The sequence below is a fragment of the Micromesistius poutassou genome (genome assembly GCF_964030765.1).
Source record: "Micromesistius poutassou genome assembly, chromosome: 1".
Classification (NCBI taxonomy): Eukaryota; Metazoa; Chordata; class Actinopteri; order Gadiformes; family Gadidae; genus Micromesistius; species Micromesistius poutassou.
The window spans coordinates 8242757-8262123 of record NC_140271.1 but is presented as its reverse complement, the minus strand read 5'-3'; the positions used below and the strand labels follow the sequence as shown (position 1 = coordinate 8262123).

At 43.5% G+C, this 19367-nt stretch overlaps 2 protein-coding genes across 2 annotated transcripts; both read left to right on the top strand.

Moving 5' to 3' along the window:
• The first annotated feature begins 224 nt into the window (after window positions 1-224).
• On the top strand, window positions 225-9574 carry LOC311384977 (WAS/WASL-interacting protein family member 2-like). The gene is made up of 8 exons (XM_084488699.1): window positions 225-372; window positions 1007-1133; window positions 1902-2034; window positions 4304-4429; window positions 4524-5204; window positions 5556-5792; window positions 6051-6152; window positions 6339-9574. Exons 2-8 carry the CDS (start codon window positions 1068-1070, stop codon window positions 6383-6385), a joined length of 1392 nt encoding a protein of 463 aa, XP_084344825.1. The 5' UTR covers window positions 225-372; window positions 1007-1067; the 3' UTR covers window positions 6386-9574.
• Window positions 9575-10757: 1183 nt separating this feature from the next.
• Window positions 10758-18286, top strand: utp18 (UTP18 small subunit processome component). Its single transcript, XM_084470034.1, has 13 exons — window positions 10758-11096; window positions 11472-11611; window positions 12150-12245; window positions 12430-12497; window positions 13179-13285; window positions 14220-14345; window positions 14611-14785; window positions 15379-15479; window positions 15767-15857; window positions 16446-16569; window positions 16694-16868; window positions 17157-17302; window positions 17649-18286. The coding sequence occupies exons 1-13, from the start codon at window positions 10884-10886 to the stop codon at window positions 17671-17673; spliced, it is 1587 nt and encodes a 528-aa protein (XP_084326160.1). The 5' UTR covers window positions 10758-10883; the 3' UTR covers window positions 17674-18286.
• The last annotated feature ends 1081 nt before the right edge of the window (window positions 18287-19367 follow it).

Genomic DNA, 19367 nt, shown 5'->3' with positions numbered 1-19367 from the left:
CATACCCGCTTTCTGTTCTTGGAATTTCAGAGAATAAAGTATATTCAACGAAGACAAATAATTGTTCTTACGTCTATTAAATACAACGTACATTATTAAATATGAATAAAACATCTATCTACATGTTTCCCCCCCTGATTTATGGGATGTCGATCATATATGCACAACACACACAGCAGTGCATTTCCGCTCACATTCATTCGTGCGTGTGGCTAAGCGCAATATACAGGGATTTGCTTCAACAACTATACACCTATTTTTCTGCAAAATGCATCGCAATTTTTCCCTTATAAAGGTTAGAGACAAATTGGACGGGAACAGATATGAGTTTAAATCCTAAAGGTGCAACGAATGGAGCAATACATTTGACAGGTATGGTTGGTGTAGACATGTTTTGGTGATGAGCTTGCAAGCCTTGGCACGGGATGCTAAAACTAGCCTGCAGGTTAGCCACTTAGCTAACTATGATGTTCTCTTTTTAACACTATGATGACATTGTCATTATCACCGAGTCCTACGTATGTTATTCTATTAAACGGTGAAAGAAAATGAATTAAATGGAATAACATAAAATTCGCTTGCATTTAAACTATGCAAGTAATTTCGATTGGCAAGCTAGCCAAGCAGCAGTGGTGGAAAACAGGCCATTATTTAATGTGTGTGAGGCTGTTATTGATGCTATCTTTGATATCCGATTCAGTATGGAACCTTAATCGTCGGTTATTACATTAGGTTTCTATTCATAAATGTATTTATAAACCGTTACATACTGTACTTCGAGGTAGAACCATGCATATTTGTTTTTTGGTTAGTTGCATTTTAGAGCCCGTTGCAGTTAATTACTTTAAAGAACATGTACTAAATCTATTGTTAATTTTATTTATAATAATAATAATAATAATAATATAATCGTCTCAAAAGCTGAATGATGGATCAATCATTGTTTAGATAACATGTTGCAATCATTAAACAGAAATTCCATCTTGTTTGTCTGTGTGTGTTGCAGGGTGACCCAGGTGTGTGTTTATTGTAACAAATTGTAACAATACTGACAGTTAAAAGGCAGAATGCCCATCCCTCCCCCTCCTCCTCCTCCTCCAGGGGGTCCCCCGCCACCCCCCACCTTCAGCCAGGTAAGCTCCCCCCTCCCCTCTTTCAGTTATACAATGAAAAAAATAGCAAGTAAATAAAGCATTATTTACACATGCTTGATCTGGTTCCTCTAATGATTTTGATGCTGGGATACCACTAACACCTCCAGGCGGTGGGTTGTAGCTGTTTATCGATGGCAGACCATTACTATAGTGTTACTTACTTATCCTGGTTTCATAACTGACTTACATGTTGAAAGCAAAGCACAATGAAAGGAGGCAGTTACCGTACAAAAAGAAAAGTCATCAGAGGTATTGGGCAGTATCGTCACTATTGTAACATACCACACGCATTATTGTCCTATCCTGTCTAGCTGACTTTGTAGAGAATTGATTTAACATGGGCAGGGGAAAGCAAAATGTATAGTCTGGTAATGTGCGGTTTGTGTAATGGCCGGTCCACGCACGGCCATGGCGTTTATCTCTGCCATTTTGCCGTAACATTGTGGACGAGCATTTCCTAAACTGCTGGAGGAGCATAAACATTTCCGAGATGTGATAAAAGCGACAAATCTCTGTATGAAAGGTGTGCAACGTCATTGATCAGGCATTTTGGGTTCAAACCGGCTTGCAGTTCACACATGGCGGCTATAAATTAGACTTAAGGGTTTGATTCCCTCTGTGGCCTCTAAGAATGTATGTGTAATGCAAACTTGCAAGAGGATAAAAACTGAATATGCACCTATAGCAACGCGTGTCCTCCCTCTTCTTTATTTCGCTTGACTTTAATCATCCATAAATTCACGCCAGGCCAACACGACCCCTCCCAAGCTGAACCGAGAGGAGGCCAAAGGTCGTGGTGCCCTGCTCACAGACATCTGCACTGGCACCAGGCTGAGGAAGGTGGCGGTGGTGGACGACCGCAGTGCCCCGCAGCTAGAGAGTAAGAGCCCAAAGACACCAAAGTCCCAAACACCAGCACCAACAGACCACCCATACATAAGGTTATATCAATACTTAAACCTACAACAAAAACAGCAGCCGCAGCAGGCGTCACTGTCGGACGAACAGAAGAGGGTGACCGGCGATAGGAGCGCTTCGTTTTCACTCCAGCGTAAGGACACTCGTTGCTCTTTCTCAACAGCAGGCTTCATGCAAGATGTGAAGGAACTGTGTTTAGCCAGTTTTGTTTTTGGGACTATTTACCAAATTGCAGCTAAGGAGTGTTTTTAAAAGTTACGGGTGATAGTATTTCGACCTTTTCGAAAATGGCATCTCGATGGCTGACATACTGAACTACTGCCACGTTATGGGAGGCAAGCGGTTATTTGCATCGTAGTTGATTGCAAATGATGTAAAGAATGACAAGGAAAATGATTTTTGACGATGAGACTGTGATCATTTGAGAGCTCTCCCACCTTTACTAAAATAGAGACATAAATACATTGTAGCCAGTCATTTTAAGTTATTTAAAGTCAATTACTTTCCATCATTATTATTAGTTAAATTTTAGTTTGTTTTGGATTTAGGGGGATGAGTCTATATTACATAATTCTAATTTACACAAAATAAATTTACTGGTTAAGAAATAAATAATGGACACATAGGCTCTTCCTATTTAAATCTTATGATCATATAAGAACATTCTAAGCAATTTCCTCAATCATTTTCAACATTTTTGATCAATAAGATCAAGAATTGATCACCCAACACATGAGCTAGTGTAAATTGAGTTGCTGGATTGTCCAAATGTCAACGGCCCGTTTGCTCTCACCCCAACAGATGCCCCCTCAGCTAGAGAAGTTAGATTAGAAAATAATTTCCGCAAAAAATTGCAGTAAAAAAAAAAAAACAGTATCCATGCACATTGGTGATCAATACATTTGAACAAAGGATTATCAACTAATCATCCAAATTCCAATTCCTTCAGGCTTAAACCCTTATTTACACATACTTTTAGTAACATTTTTACATAAACATTTCCCCATACGACCACTGGTTCATGCACATTTTGTATGTTTTTGTTGAGTAAGTCTTCCACTTTACTTTAACTGTCTCTTCATGACATACTTATTTTAAAATTCTTCATAACTTGTCATTCTCTTGTTACAAATCTTCATATGTCTATGCCATTTTAAGTCTTGAGTTTTATATTTTGTTGCTTGCCCTTTTTTTCTGTTTTCCCACAATTAGGTCAGATGTCAACTTAATACGATAATACATGTCAAATTTGTGGATGGAGTTCTGGGTAGTTCTAGTTAAGAATCACAGCACTTATTTAGTTAAACGTATGTCCATATATTGTTAATGAAACAACTGGCTAAAACAAAGCTGTGAGCATCATGCATATAAGCTATTGTTACTTGGCATGCTAGTTTCTGTCTGCGAGCTTGAAGGAATGATGGTGGGTGGGAAGAAGTTGAGTGGAGGCATAAATGATGCCACTGATAATTTGAAATAACTTTTCTATTAATGTCTTCAAAAAACTTTTATTTGACCAAAACACAAATATATGCATTGAAGTAAATTTGATTATAACCCTCATCATACAACATTCATATTAATAAATACCATTGCGTGAAATGTTAATGTAAAGTTTAAATGTCAGCTTGTCGTACTTGAATACAGTTATTTTCCAAACATGACTTTCAATTGATCAATGCTGAAATCTCAACTCTTCTTCCTCTTCCTCCCAATGAACTGCCGCACCGCTCTGTGATGTAACTTTAACTTGACGTCAATTGATGCTCTCCCACTGTTTTGTGTGTTGAATATCACGCTGTCCTCGTGACGCCCGGCGGAGCAGCCTGCCACCGTAAACAATGACCTCACTTCTACTGTCGTGTCTCACTGCATCTTGTTTCATCGTCATTCCACCTAACCTCCATGTTAAACACAAAAAAAACCTCCTTCATAGAAACATTCGTACAATGGTAGTGAGATGTTGGTAGTGCTAGTTTGCTAGTCATGCTTAAAGGTTGCATCGTGTTATGATTTTCACATTTTTTTAATAAAACAAAATGAAGTGGTTAGCTTGAAATAACGTTTGTAAAACAAACAGACGAGTACAGTTGTAAACACATGTTTTTATTATTTGATCAAAAAGTGGAAAGCCTTGCCAATGTTAAAATCGTACAGATACAACCTTTAACGATAGTGTGCTGTTGAAACATGCTAAGCGTTCCGCTCACTGTGTGAATCCTTCTTTCTAGAACCGAAAGGAGGCGGTTCTGGAATCGGGGGCGCCGGTATGAGTGGAGCAGGAAGCCCATCGGGCTCTGTTCCACCAATAGGAGGGCTGTTCCAGGGCGGGGTTCCTAAACTTCGGCCAGTCGGTGGTAAGTCGCTCACCGTCGGCGATCGGTTGATGAACTTGGGAGGGGGACGATGTCTGGAGAGCGTAAGTGCAAGCGTTTCGTTTTTGCTCCTCAGACGGTTCTTCTGGTCGCTCCCCCACCACCCGCGGCGCCGCCCCCAGGCCCCCCAGCCATCGCCCCGATGACGCAGCAGAGAGCCCCTCCCCGCAGGCCATGTCGCCCACGGAGCCGGGCCGCGCCCATCGCCCGTCGCTCCCCAACCTTGCCTCCTCCTCCTCCCCCTCCGCCCCCTGCTCCTCCCCCTCCTCGGCGGCCACCTCCCCCTCCGCCAGCATGAAGCACTCCTCCTCTGCTCCTCCCCCTCCTCCTCCCCCAATCTGTCGGCGCGGTAACGCACCCTCCCCTCCCTCCTCCTCGTACAACAGGGAGAAACCACTGCCCCCCACCCCGAACAACACGCCGCCCTTACCCGCCAAGCCGCCGCCGTCGCCTGGCAACAGCAGGCGGCCCCCGACCTCTGGCGGAAACTCCGGAGGTTCCTACTCCTCTCTGGCCCCTCCGCTGCCTCATTACCGGCTCGCCAACGGGCCGTCCGGGGCCGCAGGGCTCGAGACTGCGCCGGATCTGCCCCAGCGACACAATTCCCTCGGCAACAAGAGGCAGGCTCCCTCCCCGGGGGGCCACACCCCCACCAGAGGCCCCGCGCCTCCACCTCCTCCTGCCTCTCCCACCCCTTCCCAGCAGGGAGGCACCAGGCCTCACCTACCGGTCAGAGAGCCACCAGGCAGAGCCACAGGTAGGGGGGGAAATGTTCTGGGTTCAAACAACCAATGTCGCAATGTCGTAGTTCACCTGTTGGTGTCCTTGAGCACAATGCCCAAGCGGCTCCTTAATAACATGATATGTATTTTAAGTGTCTTTGGTTAAAAGCATTTCATACATGACTAGTAACAAATGCTAATCGATCCAGATGACTTGACACTGATCAGGTTATTTTTTGTTCGGGTTATCCCTTATAGCTTATTATAGCTTTTTCATATAAATTCTTAGCCAATCTTGCACATCACTGCCCGTGGTAACATTAATCAATCTCTCGCTCTCTTGCTCGCGCTCTCGCTCTCTCTCTCTCTCTCTCACACTCTCTCAGCACCACCACCCCCGGTTCCTGGCCAGGCTTCCTTGAGGACCGGCAGCAGAGAGGCCCCGCCTCCCCCTCCCTACAGGACACACGGTAGCCCCTCCCTGTCCTCTGACCCCCCTACCCGGGGGAAGCCCCCTCCTCCCCCATCCCGCACTCCTGCTGGACCTCCCCCGCCTCCCCCTCCCATCCGCAACGGACACTCCTCCTCCTCCTCCTCCTCCTCCGTCCCGCGCTCCTTCGTCGGTGAGTGCGTTGGCCTTGTCCCTCTCTGTCTCTTCTTTTGTTTTAGAATATTTTTTCCCATGACCCATTTGGTTTTGAATCTCTACCATTTCACACCTCTTCAACCCCTCAAGCCTCTTCCTTAATGTACGTTACCTTGACGTGTTCACAGGGTAGTTCATCAATTAGTTTAAAGTACGGTGAGCATAATTGGGAATAATTATTGTGTGTGTCTGTGTGTGTGTGTCTGTGTGTGTGTCTGCTTTTCTCTCAAAACAGATGATTTCGAATCAAAGTATTCCTTCCATTCACTTGACGACTTCCCTGCTCCCGAGGAATACAGGCACTTTACTAAAATCTACCCCAGCAAGGCCAACAGAGGTACACACACACACACACACACACACACACACACACACACACACACACACACACACACACACACACACACACACACACACACACACACACACACACACACACACACACACACACACACACACACACTTATAGATAATGCCATTGTGTCATTTAATGTAGTCCTTCATTTGTTTGTATGTTTTGAAGTTCCGATAATGAGAGGAGCACCCCCACTGCCTCCAGTTGGAAGGTGAACCCAGAAGGACCCGGACATCAGGCCTTTACCTGGCTTTTATGCACGCACTCACAAACAAACACTACATTTCATACCCTGGCGGATGCAGACAAGCACACACACTTGCATATGAGAGTTATGCATGCCAACCGAATACATGCAACAGTTCCAGAGACCTGCACAGCCACAACACAACATGCAAAGGCAAACATAACACTGAATGCTACAGAGACACACGCACACACGCAAACATAAACATTTCCCTTGAATGACACTGTATCTGAGGCATGCTGCCACCATTCCTTCACAAGAGACACATCAACACAAGCGGGTACGGGGGGCAGTTTCAGTGAAGTCAGCGGGATGACGCTGACTCCCATACACACCACAACTTAAACAGCTTTTTGCTGGCTGGCTCGCCCATTCAATGCTCGTCAGGGGGCTTGTTGCAATCCCCTTGCCATGGAGAATGACCAACCATCTCCATAGTAACACTCCACGGTCAATGGCAGGACCTTGCATGCCAAGAATTGTGCAGAGCCTACTGGGGAGCTAGAGACTTGTAAGGGCCCTTTTCTTCATTTTAACTCAGCAGTACTGTTTAAAAAAAAGAAAAGAACACAACTGTAAAAGTCCCTGGAATCTCAGTTGTTCAATCAAATCACATGTGCACCCTGCCTTGTCCTCAGTTATGAAGTGTCCTTGTGAGTTAAAATCAAAACGGCCCACCTGCTTTAGTCAAAACCTCCAGTCAGCTTCAGGCTGTTTGTGCTTCGCCAGCACCAGGCGTATTATTCCTGCATATCTTCTGCAGATTGGTCGGCACACTGATGGCAGCCACTGCCTCATTTTAATCCACTTGAAGGGCAAATTCTTTTCGGCCTTTGACTGGTATTAAAAAAATATGTGTCCACGGATGGGGGAAAAAATTATTTGGATAATCTTACACCGACAAAGAATCTGTTCCAACAGACTTGCAACAAAGATTGACCCAGTAGGTTTCGGAGTAAGAGGGGCGAAAAGGGCCAGGGACCACGTTAACTGTGAAGGTGTAGACCCCTCTCATGTGTAAGACATGTACACTACTTATACTGCACCATTCACGAGGAGGGGTACCAGGTACTAGTCGGGTACTGCAGAGAAGAGGACTCTTCTGCTGACGTCACCATGGCAGGGTTGATGATGTCATGGCGGATCATCTCTCAGACTTCTAGTAATGGAATGGATCTGCAGGGACACCGCAGCCAATGGGAATGTGTTGCATTGGGAGCAAAACAAAACTCCCTGTATTCTTTTAATGATCTTGCCTTGACCATAATGCTGGACTATATTACAGGGAACCAGTGTGCGGTTTTATAATGAAAATCTTGCAGGGAGTCTTTGGGAATTGAACGCCTCTCATCACCATGGAGACTGCCCTAGAGCTGGGATTGGAACGCAGACCATACCGCAAGCATCCACTGATGAGGCAGCGCCCACAGCACAAGTAGACAGGAAACCCAACTGTCAGCAGAGTAACGTTTTGGGAGAACTGAGAAGCTTCAATTTGACATGGTTTCCTGACCATTTCTTTTTTTTAAGTGCCAAGCACGGCAGAGTTTAACTATGGCAAACATTACGAGACGTATGATTGACCTCAGATATTGTCGTGGTAACCTTCAAGTGGTGGGGGGGGTGATTGAGTTGACGAGGGGATGTATTGACAAATGGAAAAGAGGTAGGATCAGTCATTTTGGTGATTCAAGTGTTGTCTGCTTTGATCGCTCGCATCTTGAGGGGAAGTGAGGAACCCTCAACGAAAAGGAACCATGTCATCCAATCAACTCTTCTTGCCTCCCCGACCGTAGTTGCTAACAGCTTAACATACACAAAAAAAAAAAAGACTCAAACTGATGCATGTCTCCGATCAGTCCATCTGTGTTCTAACAGCATGAGAGTCCGGTCTCTTTAGTGCAGTGTTCTAATCCCAGCCGGCTTCACACGTTTAATTTCCTTTTTGAGTTGAACTTATTCCATTCCATTTCCGGTTGGTTATTAAATGTTGCTTTGTGTGTTGAATAACAATGACTTTAGTGTCTGTAGCTTATTAATCAGTACCTGATCAAGGTGTGTATGCGTGTGTATGTGTGTGTGTTAGGGAACTTTGTATGGTGTGATTTCTGTGATCATACATTTACAGCATTTAAAAAAAAAAAGCCAGGAAGTGTTAATCTTTTTATGTTCACCTTTAATGCACAATGAAGTCAGAAAAGTTTGTTTTTTTTCCTCAAATTTTCTGAAAAGACTACCATACTAAAAGAGGGGGACTGTTCCTGAAAGTATTTCTCAAAAATCGAAAGGGTGTATCACTAAAATAGGATGAAACAAAAGTAATGGTGGTTGAGTGAAAACACATCGTTTAAGTGTATGGTCAAATGTTAGAGGAGGAGGAGTTTGCACTGAAACCTACCAGATCTTCTGGGCAGGACCCTGAAGACTGTTCACTGGCCCCAGGATCCCACCGGGACCTGCTTATTATTTTGTAGGGTTCTTTTGGAAGAGTACAGAGGCTCCATGTTTTCTTCAAATGGCATTGAGTGGTTGGTTGTTTGTTCTTTTTGTACAGATGTATTTGTGAGACCAAGGATGGAGGTTGAGGGAGTGGCTTAGTGGTCATATTCCTTGACAGTTAACAATACCGCACAGATTTATGGCCATTATATTATGGGGTTGAGATTTGAAAAAAAAAGTGCTTGTCTATAATCACTTTTCCACTGTAGTCTCCTACCCATATAGCTTGTCGACAACTCTCATCTCTTTTAAACAACAATTTAATTGGTCTTCCTTTTTTGGGGGGATAATTGTCCTAATGTTCTCCTCTTGGTTAATTTGTTTGCCTTATGAAATGCTTGCTTGTTGATTCAGGAATTGTATAGTCCTAATAGGCTTAGATAAAACGACTAACCGCTTAGTCCAATATGTATACATAATAATATTGTATCGTTCGGACTTAACAAAAATGGAGGTATGGTGTAACTGTTTTAAGCACTGCAGAACTAACATAAACATGAATCTATTTTCACCCCGTCTCTCATTGTGTATCTGCAGTTTCCCTAATTGAGATGCGGTAATTCGTTGTACACCAAAATGCACACTCTTAACACCCTTCTTCCTCCCCCACGTTTCATTGCCAAGATCTTAACCATCGATCATAACTCAGCCAGGTGTTGTACCAATACAGATAACATGTCTGATTAAAAAAAGTAAATGTCTAAGTGGCTCAAGTGTTTCTTTTTGATCCATCACATAAACCATGTTCCATGGCTTGGTAAAACTGTAGGCAATCTCTTTTTTGGAATTGAGACAGGAGGATAGTGTGCAAGACATAGCTGCAGAGATCACCTACCAGTCTCACCTCCACGTAAACAAACACCTAGTATTTTTTTTATCAAATGTGTGTGTGCAAAGCCTACAGTAGACGTAACGTCTACAATGGGTGCAAACCGCACTGCCAGACAGTAACAATAGAAGTTGACATGTTTCCCTGTGGCAAATGTGTAAAATGTCATGGTTAAGGCCAACACCACCAGCATCTCTAGTGTTATGGTTTCCATGGTGACAAGCTAGGGCCATGGTTAGTGTCAATCCCTGAGTGTTTGGTTTGTTTTTCCACCACACATGGTGGAAAAGGGCAAGTTGATAGACTAGAATAAATCGAAATAAATTAACTTAATTTAAATCCTAAATCTAAATGCTTAATCTGGAGATAAATCGTACATATAAATTAAATCTTTATATCCTATCCTAATTAGCATATCTGTTGAATCGATTTTAGATTTCGATTTAACATATTCTAATTTGATATACTGTATGTGAAAAGTGACATGGAAATTGCTGTGCATTTTGGAGAGATGTTTAGTTGCTAAATCTGGAAAAAGTCAAAGACGTTTCTGAGAAGCAAAAGTTTACAAACGACATCCCATATATGGTGTAGAGGCCATATCAATTATTCTCTCCAACAAAGCAGGGAAGAGATGCCCTGATTGGTCAAAATCAAGTTGTCAAAATCGAGTGGTCAGCAAAGTAACGGTTATACTCAAAGCAAGTCCTCATAAGTTGGATAATGACGGATAATAAGTCACATAACCATAAATGATATACTACAATTTCTGGTTCATTTTCGACAATATATAATTTCTTAATGATATGGACGACTGTAAACAGCACCATACGGATATATTCCCTTTACCTTGACAAAGATTTTGTTACAGACACGGCTTTAAATGACCAGCAGAGGGTAGTGATACAATTACAGGAGTCTAATATCAAATCATGTCAATCTAACTGTTTCCGGGTTCATGGGTGATGTTTACCGGAAGAAACAAAACAGCATGCTCCATGTGCAATATACTTGAGTGCATGGGACAGGCACAATAATCAATAACGTTTTCATTTAATACAAAAATCGTATAACGTTGCCGTTTTGGGCATATGGTTTAACAGTTGATTATAGTTTTGGGAAGTGTCGCTTGTAAGTCATGGAAGAAGTTATTAAGTTACCGCAGACGGATGAAAAACCTAAAACCAAGAAGAGGCTGCGCGTACCGAAATACAACGCAAAACAAGAGCTTATAAAAAGACAGAGAAACGTGAAGAATCTTACCGTTTTAGGGGAAAATGACGCATCTGTCAAACTATTGGAGGATCTCGTTTTCGGTGCAGAGGATGAGTTGGTGGAGAGACTAGTTGAGGTGGGCATTTTTCATAATTTTATCCAACCAGCACTCAAAGCTGGTATTCATTGATTAAACCACCAGTTCGTGGTGTTTAACAGCAATACTGTACTACTCTGATTCAATGTCTCCGCTAATGTTATTACATCATAATACGTTTGTATTAAACATTAAAACCGCGCATATAACATAATCATACAAGTCAATCTGTTGTTTTATAAACGTGGTGTCATAGAATACAAACTATAAACGTTTCTGTTAAGATTATTGTCAATGTCCGCGGTCATAAAGTTATTAACAGTATAACGGCTTAATAACTAGTTATTGCCCAATGCAACAAGTACGTTACACTTTCTGTAAAAACGTCCAATCTCCCCTGCTGGGCTTTAACAGGACAAGCAAGGGGCGTCATTATTAGATGACGAAGATGAAGGTGACTTGGACGACCCAGAAGTGGAGAGCGAGGCTCATCTAAAGGTCCCATCAGCTAAGAAAGCAGCCTGGGTCGATGACGATGACGAGCGCAAGGAAGAGTATGTAGAATGTGGGCGATATGTGCCATAGGTTTAAATGGACATAATCAAAGCCTCGAGTTAGGCACTTTTCATGTAGTATCTCCTTTTGTCCGCTGTCTACTTAACATTCACACTACTCAACATACATAACATTCCCTGAATCATTTTACACTCTGTTAAGTTGTCGTTTTATAAGCTTGGTTGTGCATTTTTTCTGAATTTCTTGGAGCTAAAATGTTTATGTATTATTTCGGGGTATAATTCTAAAAGCGCTCATGGTTGGGCGGGATCTGTCTTTGCTGTTGTCATAGGTACATTACTTCCAGCCCACACAACTCCCAATTTCTCCTCTTTATTCTAGGCCAACGTTGTTTCCATTGTTTTGTTGATGTTGACCCTGAGAATTATTTCTAGAGACTTACGGACCTCTAGCAAAACTCAACTAAGATGTTAAAAAGCAGATTCAGATTGTATTCAATGTCATTATGTCTGGTCTCGCAACCAGTCACCTCCAGTCCGGCCCTTAATACCTTCCCCTACCTTCCTCTATCCCTAGAGTGGACATGAGCCATCGCTTCCGTAAGTACCTGACCAAAGGAGAGGCAGAGTCAAAGATGACGAAGCAGAAACTCCAGCAGAGGATGACGGAGCAGTAAGTAGAATACTATACTGCAGCTTTCCATTCACACAGTTCTCTCACTCACTCACTCACGTATGCACACACATACTCACATGTTCTCTCATATATTTTCAAATTATATCGTCCTAATCTCGGTTTGTTCCTCACTTCTCACGCTCTGTTTGACTTTGTTCCCGTCTGTCTGATCATCCCCCAGGTTTCAGAAGTCAATGGGAGGAAAGCCATCCTGGGCGGAGGTCAAAGTTAAGAAGAGCAAGAAAAAAGGTTCCCACATTGTTGCATTCTTTTGAAGCTTATTTCTTATTAAACAAAAAAGACGCAAGTTAGGGCTGGATTAGTATTGCTGTAAAACCAAGCGTAAGCATATGCGACCTGCTGCGACCTGTGGGCAGACTTGCTGCAGCATTACGCGGCCAAAACGCATGATAGTCCACTTGGGGCAGACCACAGTAATATCAGATTCGGAACTTGTGCAAAAGCATGTGTATTGCGTGCTCATGTAAATAAACAACATGGAGACACTTGTAGAGGAAGAGCTGATCATTTTACTACTGTCCAGACGGCGGCAGAAAAATGCATCGAAAGAGTGTTATCATACAGGTGTGGGAAACTGCGGATTAGGTCAGACAGTCTCTCTCGAAACTTTCCGCCATGCTAATAATAACTTCCCAGTCTCTGACCTCGAGGTCACTGTTTATTCTCTCGAGCGCCCCCAACTTTCTTATTGTAGTATTGCATCTTGCGGACGTGTTGTGTTCGACCAACACACGTTGGTTACTGAATACGCATGGCAGCCATGATCCGTACATGTATGCGTTGTCAGCAAGTCAATTCCAGCCCTTAGGCGTCACTCCATATTGATTTGTTAATGCACAACATCATAGCCTCACGATATACATGCGCTAGAATATAACATCAATATATCTCGTTCTACCACCGTTTCAGGCGACGATAGCGAGGAGGATGAAGATGAGGATGATGATGATGACCTGCTGAGGAAGACTGGGAACTTTGTGGCGGCCTCTGAAACCCTCCCATCGGGGACCCTACGGGTCAGTACTGTCTGTCTGTATGTCTCGACAGGGTCGGTGAGTGGTGAGCTCTCTCCCCTACTTCCTCTTTACCCATGAATGCCTGCCTTCAACATTCTGGTCCCCAATGTGCAGGAGACAAAGGAAGGCTAAAAGCTGCAGCCAGCTCCCTATATCCATCCACAGGTTTGAAGTGGAGCTTGTCCCCAGCTTTTCATCTCTTGGAGACATTCAGCCATTAGCTACCTCTCCTAGACCTGCGCCCGCCTACCACCCCCCCATATTCTCACCACTTTCTTGCAGCCCTCCATTGAGATCATCCTGACCAGCTGCATCTCAGTTTGGTACGGTTACTGCACAGCAGCAAACCAGAAAGTCCTGCAGTAGGTCGACAAGCCGGCCCAGCACCGGTACTCACCAGTACTCAGCTCCAAGCCATCAAATACATTTACTGGAAACACTGACTACGCAGTGGTCTCAGCATCAACAGAGATCCCAGCCCCGCGAGCCACGGACAAATCTCCCCCACTGCCCTCTGGGAGGCGCTACAGGAGCCGCTTCTAACCTCCAAGCTGTCACTGATCTAAACCAATTACTCTCTTTTTCACTACTGCCTTGTTCACTTTGCATTTGCAGCTCTATTAAATCTCTCTGTTTGCACAGTTGCGTTGTTTACAATGCCATTTGCACAGCTCAACCACAGCTTTTTTGCAGTACTGCTATATTTGCAATGCCATTTGCTCTATCAAAAATAACATAAATAGATTTTTTTAAATGCCATGTTTATTTCTAGTCCCCCCTGTCATAGCCCTCCTTTCATTAACATTTGTGCATGCACAAATGGGGTTAATGACAATAAAGTTTGTGTGTTACTGATCTTGACAACAGAATGTGCTTGTGTGTCTCTAATCTTAACTTCCGAATGTGTTTGTGTGACTCTGATTGTGCTGAGCAGGTCAAAAAGTGTCTCCACGCCAACGCTGCTCGTTCTTGCAGTGACCAGCTGACCACCGTCCAGTTCCACCCCTCTGCCCAGGTTGTCATGACGGCAGGACTCGACCAGTCCATCTCCCTCTTCCAGGTGCTTACTCTCTCCCTCACTGTCGAGGGACTCCGCACTCTCCACTTGGTGTTTGATTGCTTTACACTTCTTTACGTTGTTGGACACTTTGTTGGGTCTTCTCTTTTGTTCATGAGCACTGATAATTTGTTTCCAGCGCCACAGGTTGAACTTGTTTGTATTTTATTTAAGTGAAAAGCTTCTTTGAAAACCACAAGGTGAATCAACGTATGTCCCATCCTGTCTTGCCCCCCCCCCCCCCCCCCCCCCTCTCCCCCGCTCATAGGTGGACGGGAGGACCAACCCGAAGATCCAGAGCATCCACCTGGAGCGCTTCCCCATCCACAAGGCCCAGTTCAGCCGCGACGGCGAGTCGGTGGTGGCCACGGGCGTCAAGAACAAGATGTTCTACATGTACGACATGATGGAGGGCCGCGTGGTGCCTGTCTTCTCCGTCAGGGGTGAGGAGGAGTTTTGTGTGTGTGTGTGTGTGTGTTTAGGATGACCGATGAGAACAGTGGTTCAGCTTTGCATCTGGATACTGGCAGAGCATGACATGAGCACCACCAGGGTCAGGGGTTAAATTCCCGACTGAGTCCACCCTCATTAAGAATTCATACACTCACCGTATGGTGAGACACCTGGGATAAAACCTATTTTGCAATGGCAGGAGCTGAGGAGGCATGAGATGTAAAAGCATGTGCATGTCTAGGGACTCAGTTCTCCTCCCAGTTCAAAGGTACTGGGTTTGATCCCCCCCCATGTCAGCAGCCTAGTCCTTGAGCAAGATGTCTAACAACTACTGTCAATCTACGTGCTCATTAATTACATGTGTTTGTAATTATATATATTATAATTATTGTAATAATATTTGTATTTGCTTTGGGGAAAAAAACATAGTGACTCAAGGATGTGTATTTTTCTCTCTCTCTCTCTCTGTGTGTGTGTGTGTGTGTGTGTGTGTGTGTGTGTGTGTGTGTGTGTGTGTGTGTGTGTGTGTGTGTGTGTGTGTGTGTGTGTGTGTGTGTGTGTGTGTGTGTGTGTGTTTCTGCAGGTCTGAAGCAGGCCAGTGTGAGGGAATTCTCTGTGTCTCCCGAGGGAGACTCTCTGCTGCTCTCCGGGAACGACGGATACCTGCACGTCCTGAAACTCAAGGTGTGTGCTGCCGGTCCATCATGGGCCGAGGCTTGAGGCGCTCTTCTAGTTTCTCCCTGTGCTACCATGTGTACTCTATTGCAGTAGAACTCCACTGTACGTCAGAGGACGTACTTTGGAGCTCAACAATGTGGGCAGGACCAGATGCATTTCCATCATTTCTTGTATTGCATGCAATGATCGATTTGACTCTCACCATCAAATGTTTTGTGTCTCCAAATGTTACTTCATGTTGATCATTGAGAAGAAACATAACCAACCGTTGTACTTGTTTTGTGTGCATGCAGACAAAGGAAGTGGTTCAGAGTTTGAAAATCAACGGCTCTGTAAGCGGAGTGGCCTTTTCTCCCGATGGAAGCAATGTCTTCGCACAATCTGGTAGGTTCCTATTCCCACCTTTGGCAGCGTGAGGACAATCTCTCTGCCAAGGGCCATCTCTCTGGTGGAACCATCTCTCTGGTAGAACCATCTCTCTGGTGGAACCATCTCTCTGGTAGAACCATCTCTCTGGTGGAACCATCTCTCTGGTAGAACCATCTCTCTGGTGGAATCATCTCTCTGGTAGAACCATCTCTCTGGTGGAACCATCTCTCTGGTAGAATCATCTCTCTGGTGGAATCATCTCTCTGGTGGAACCATCTCTCTGGTAGAATCATCTCTCTGGTAGTGGTAAGACTATCTCTGATAAGACTATCTCTCTGGTAGAATCATCTCTCTGGTAGGTGTACCTTTCCGGTAGATCTGGGCAACATGCTTTTTTTTGTTTACACAAACATCTGATCATATAATTTGGCCAAAGTCCTTAAAGTAACAAATCTTTCAAAAGTAAAATCTGTTTGATTACAGATCTTAATTTAGGTCGTCCATGTTTGTGTTGCATGGATTATTTTGTGTTAATATAATGCTGATAGACAAACAGTGTAAACAATAAAATTGTGTGTGTGTGTGTGTGTGTGTGTTGCGCAGAGGAGGGCGAGGTGTATGTGTGGGACATGCGCAGCAGTCGCTGTGTTAACAAGTTTGCAGATGATGGCTGTGTGAAGGGAACCAGCATCGCCACATCCAGGAACGGACAGTACCTGGCCTGCGGGTGGGTCACACTCTAACAAACACCCCCCCCCCCCCCCCCCCCCCCCAGGGCACACCCAGAATAATTCCTGAACTAATGTAAGTCATCTGTTACATTCGTGTAATGTGTAAAACTATCTATCCAGCTCTCAGTCGGGAGTGGTCAACGTCTACTCTCAGCAGGACTGCCTGACATCAGCCAATCCCAGGCCTCTGAAGACGCTGATGAACCTGGTCACCCCTGTGACCTCTCTGGCCTTCAACCCCGCTTCTGAGATCCTCGCAATGGCCTCGCAAAACGAGGACGAAGCCCTGCGTCTGGTGAGTCCTAAAGGAACCCGAAAATCTGCCCTTGGTTGTAGTAATGTTGGTTGGTTTGTTGTTAACAGTGGCTCTTGTAGTATTGGAAGGATCTGAAGCTGTCTTCCATTAGTTGGTATAGTGGTTAGGGATGGCTGCGATAAAGGAAATTATGTTGATTTTTCTGATTATGAATATCGGGGGATAATAGGGGAATTATTGTTAATACTTGCCCACTTACCCAATGGTGCGCTGAATGGTGTGTTGTGTGGGCTGTGTTTTTAGTTTTTGTGTCCTATTTGTGTCCAGGTCCACCTCCCCAGTTTGACAGTGTTCTCCAACTTCCCCATCACCACGAAGAAGAAGTACATCCACCGCACCAGCTGCCTAGACTTCTCACCACATAGCGGCTTCTTCTCATTGGCTAACAACAAGGGCGACGCCCAACTGACCCGGTTAGTCCCATCCTCCTTTACAATGATAAACTTTACAATGAAAAACTCAAGCATTACATTTCAAGTGTAATGTGTGAAATGTGATGGAAAATAGAAAGTGTATAAAAACTATTTTTATGCATGAATGCTTAGCTTTTATTAACTAGGTAATGATAAAGTGTATTTGCTGCTGCATTAGTTAAACTAAAATAATTACTTTCTTTAAACTAAAAAGTTGTACCAAATAATTTGGACCAATACCACCATTGCATAACCTACCAAGAGTAAAACATACTAAATGATTCTGATTCAACATTCACAGCATTCAGATTCTGACAGATTTCTCTCTCTGCTTGCTTTTCTCCAGGTTGCTGCACTACAAGGACTTTTAAATAAACAAGGATTACATAACACTCAGTAACAGGAGGCCAACATTAGAAGCCTTTGGGGTACAGATTGTTTGGAGTTTATGACAGATTACAAGTTGAAAGTGTTCACTGACAAACTGAATCTGTCTGTAGTTGCCCCGTATCTTGTTATTGGATATTCACCACACAGTTTCAAAGTACAATGTTAAAGAGAACAATGGTTTTATTTGGACTGGGTCAGAATCGCTTGGTAGACGAGACCTATGTACCGCTGGGCCGCTTGAATGGCTTCCATGTAAAAACTCTTTGTTGTTTTTGTTATTATTTTTAACACATTATTGTATAAATGAAGTAAAATAACCCTGGTATATCCATTCTAATCGATTGTTTCTTGTTTTTGTGGGCCCAGCTCAATCCCTAATTGGGTTTGGGCTTCAATCCCGTTTTATTCTCCACAAAAGTCCTTGTTGCTCTACAGATCAAATCAGTTTTGTCCACCTCCCATCCAGCTGAAAATGGTGCTTTAAATAAATACATATGTATTAATAAGTAATATATAACGGCTAGTACAGGATCCACACTCATGCAAACTTAGAAAACGATAATGAAGCTAGTTGGCTGGATCCAAACATTGAAGGCGGTGAGTAGCAATATGTAGTATTGAATCCAATAATACCCATCCTATCATTTAGCAGGCTTTTAGCTAAAAGAATTCTATCTATGTATTAGTGTAAGATGCATAAAATAAATCTAAATGACACAGTGTTTCCTATTCCTCTCTCACTCACACACACACCTGCCCTAGGAATGTCCCCTTTCCTGTTGGTTGGCCGTGAGAATGGAAAGCATTTCCATCATGTCAGGTCATAGGGCGTAAAAACCAAAAAACCAAACTGTTGAATAATACCAAATGGTGATTGTTATAAAAAATATGAATGAGTGCAGTGCCTGAAACACATGTATTAAAAAGCCCCAGGAAGTTATCTAGCAAGCTATTCTATATCTACTGTGCTTCCTGAGGAAACAACATAGTGTGGCTTGTCTATCTCTCAACGCTGCGCCTTGATTCAAACTTGCCTGACAACTTTTTATCTATTTACCTTTTACAAGCAGTCAGCCAATACGCGACTGCTCACTGATATGACACACCCTTTACTGTGGGATGGGAAGTCATGAACACACGCATAAACAAGCCACACTCTTAAGTCCCGTGGGGTTAGGCGCTTTCAGGTTCGCTTGAGGAAAACTACTATTCCGAGACACCCAGAGGAGAGACATTTAACACTTAAGGTAAATACAAATAGATAGAACTACTAACAATATAATTAGCTAAACACATGCAAACTAATAATTAGAACTAAATGGATAACCTTGTACTTAGTATTCTGTAAACACTAATCTTTCATAGCAATTCCAATTAGAAATTTCATCTATATGTTGTCGTACAACATCCTGGTATTGTACTGCATTGTAAAGTCGATGTCATATATTTTATACATCGGATTCTGTGGCTAGTAGCTATATCTTGTATAATATAATACACATACTTGGCCATCCTGTCTGGGAAGCCAAAAAACATGCAAACCTGAGATGGAGAGCACATGGCGAAACAAACCTTAGACTCAAACATCTGATCATGAGGCGGAGATCAATGGCTTAATCTATAGATTGTGATGAGCCCATTGTTAGGCCTATGGGTTGAACGTAACCAAAGATGA

What these genes read in the sequence shown, in the direction of transcription:
- LOC311384977 (XM_084488699.1), top strand. Translation starts at nt 1,068, where the DNA reads ATGCCCATCCCTCCCCCTCCTCCTCCTCCTCCAGGGGGTCCCCCGCCA. An exon ending in CAGTGCCCCGCAGCTAGAGA is followed by an intron (nt 2,035 to 4,303) that starts GTAAGAGCCCAA and finishes CCTTCTTTCTAG; the next exon opens with AACCGAAAGGAGGCGGTTCT. An exon ending in CCCCAGCAAGGCCAACAGAG is followed by an intron (nt 6,153 to 6,338) that starts GTACACACACAC and finishes TATGTTTTGAAG; the next exon opens with TTCCGATAATGAGAGGAGCA.
- utp18 (XM_084470034.1), top strand. Translation starts at nt 10,884, where the DNA reads ATGGAAGAAGTTATTAAGTTACCGCAGACGGATGAAAAACCTAAAACC. An exon ending in TAAGAAGAGCAAGAAAAAAG is followed by an intron (nt 12,498 to 13,178) that starts GTTCCCACATTG and finishes CCACCGTTTCAG; the next exon opens with GCGACGATAGCGAGGAGGAT. An exon ending in AGGACGAAGCCCTGCGTCTG is followed by an intron (nt 16,869 to 17,156) that starts GTGAGTCCTAAA and finishes ATTTGTGTCCAG; the next exon opens with GTCCACCTCCCCAGTTTGAC.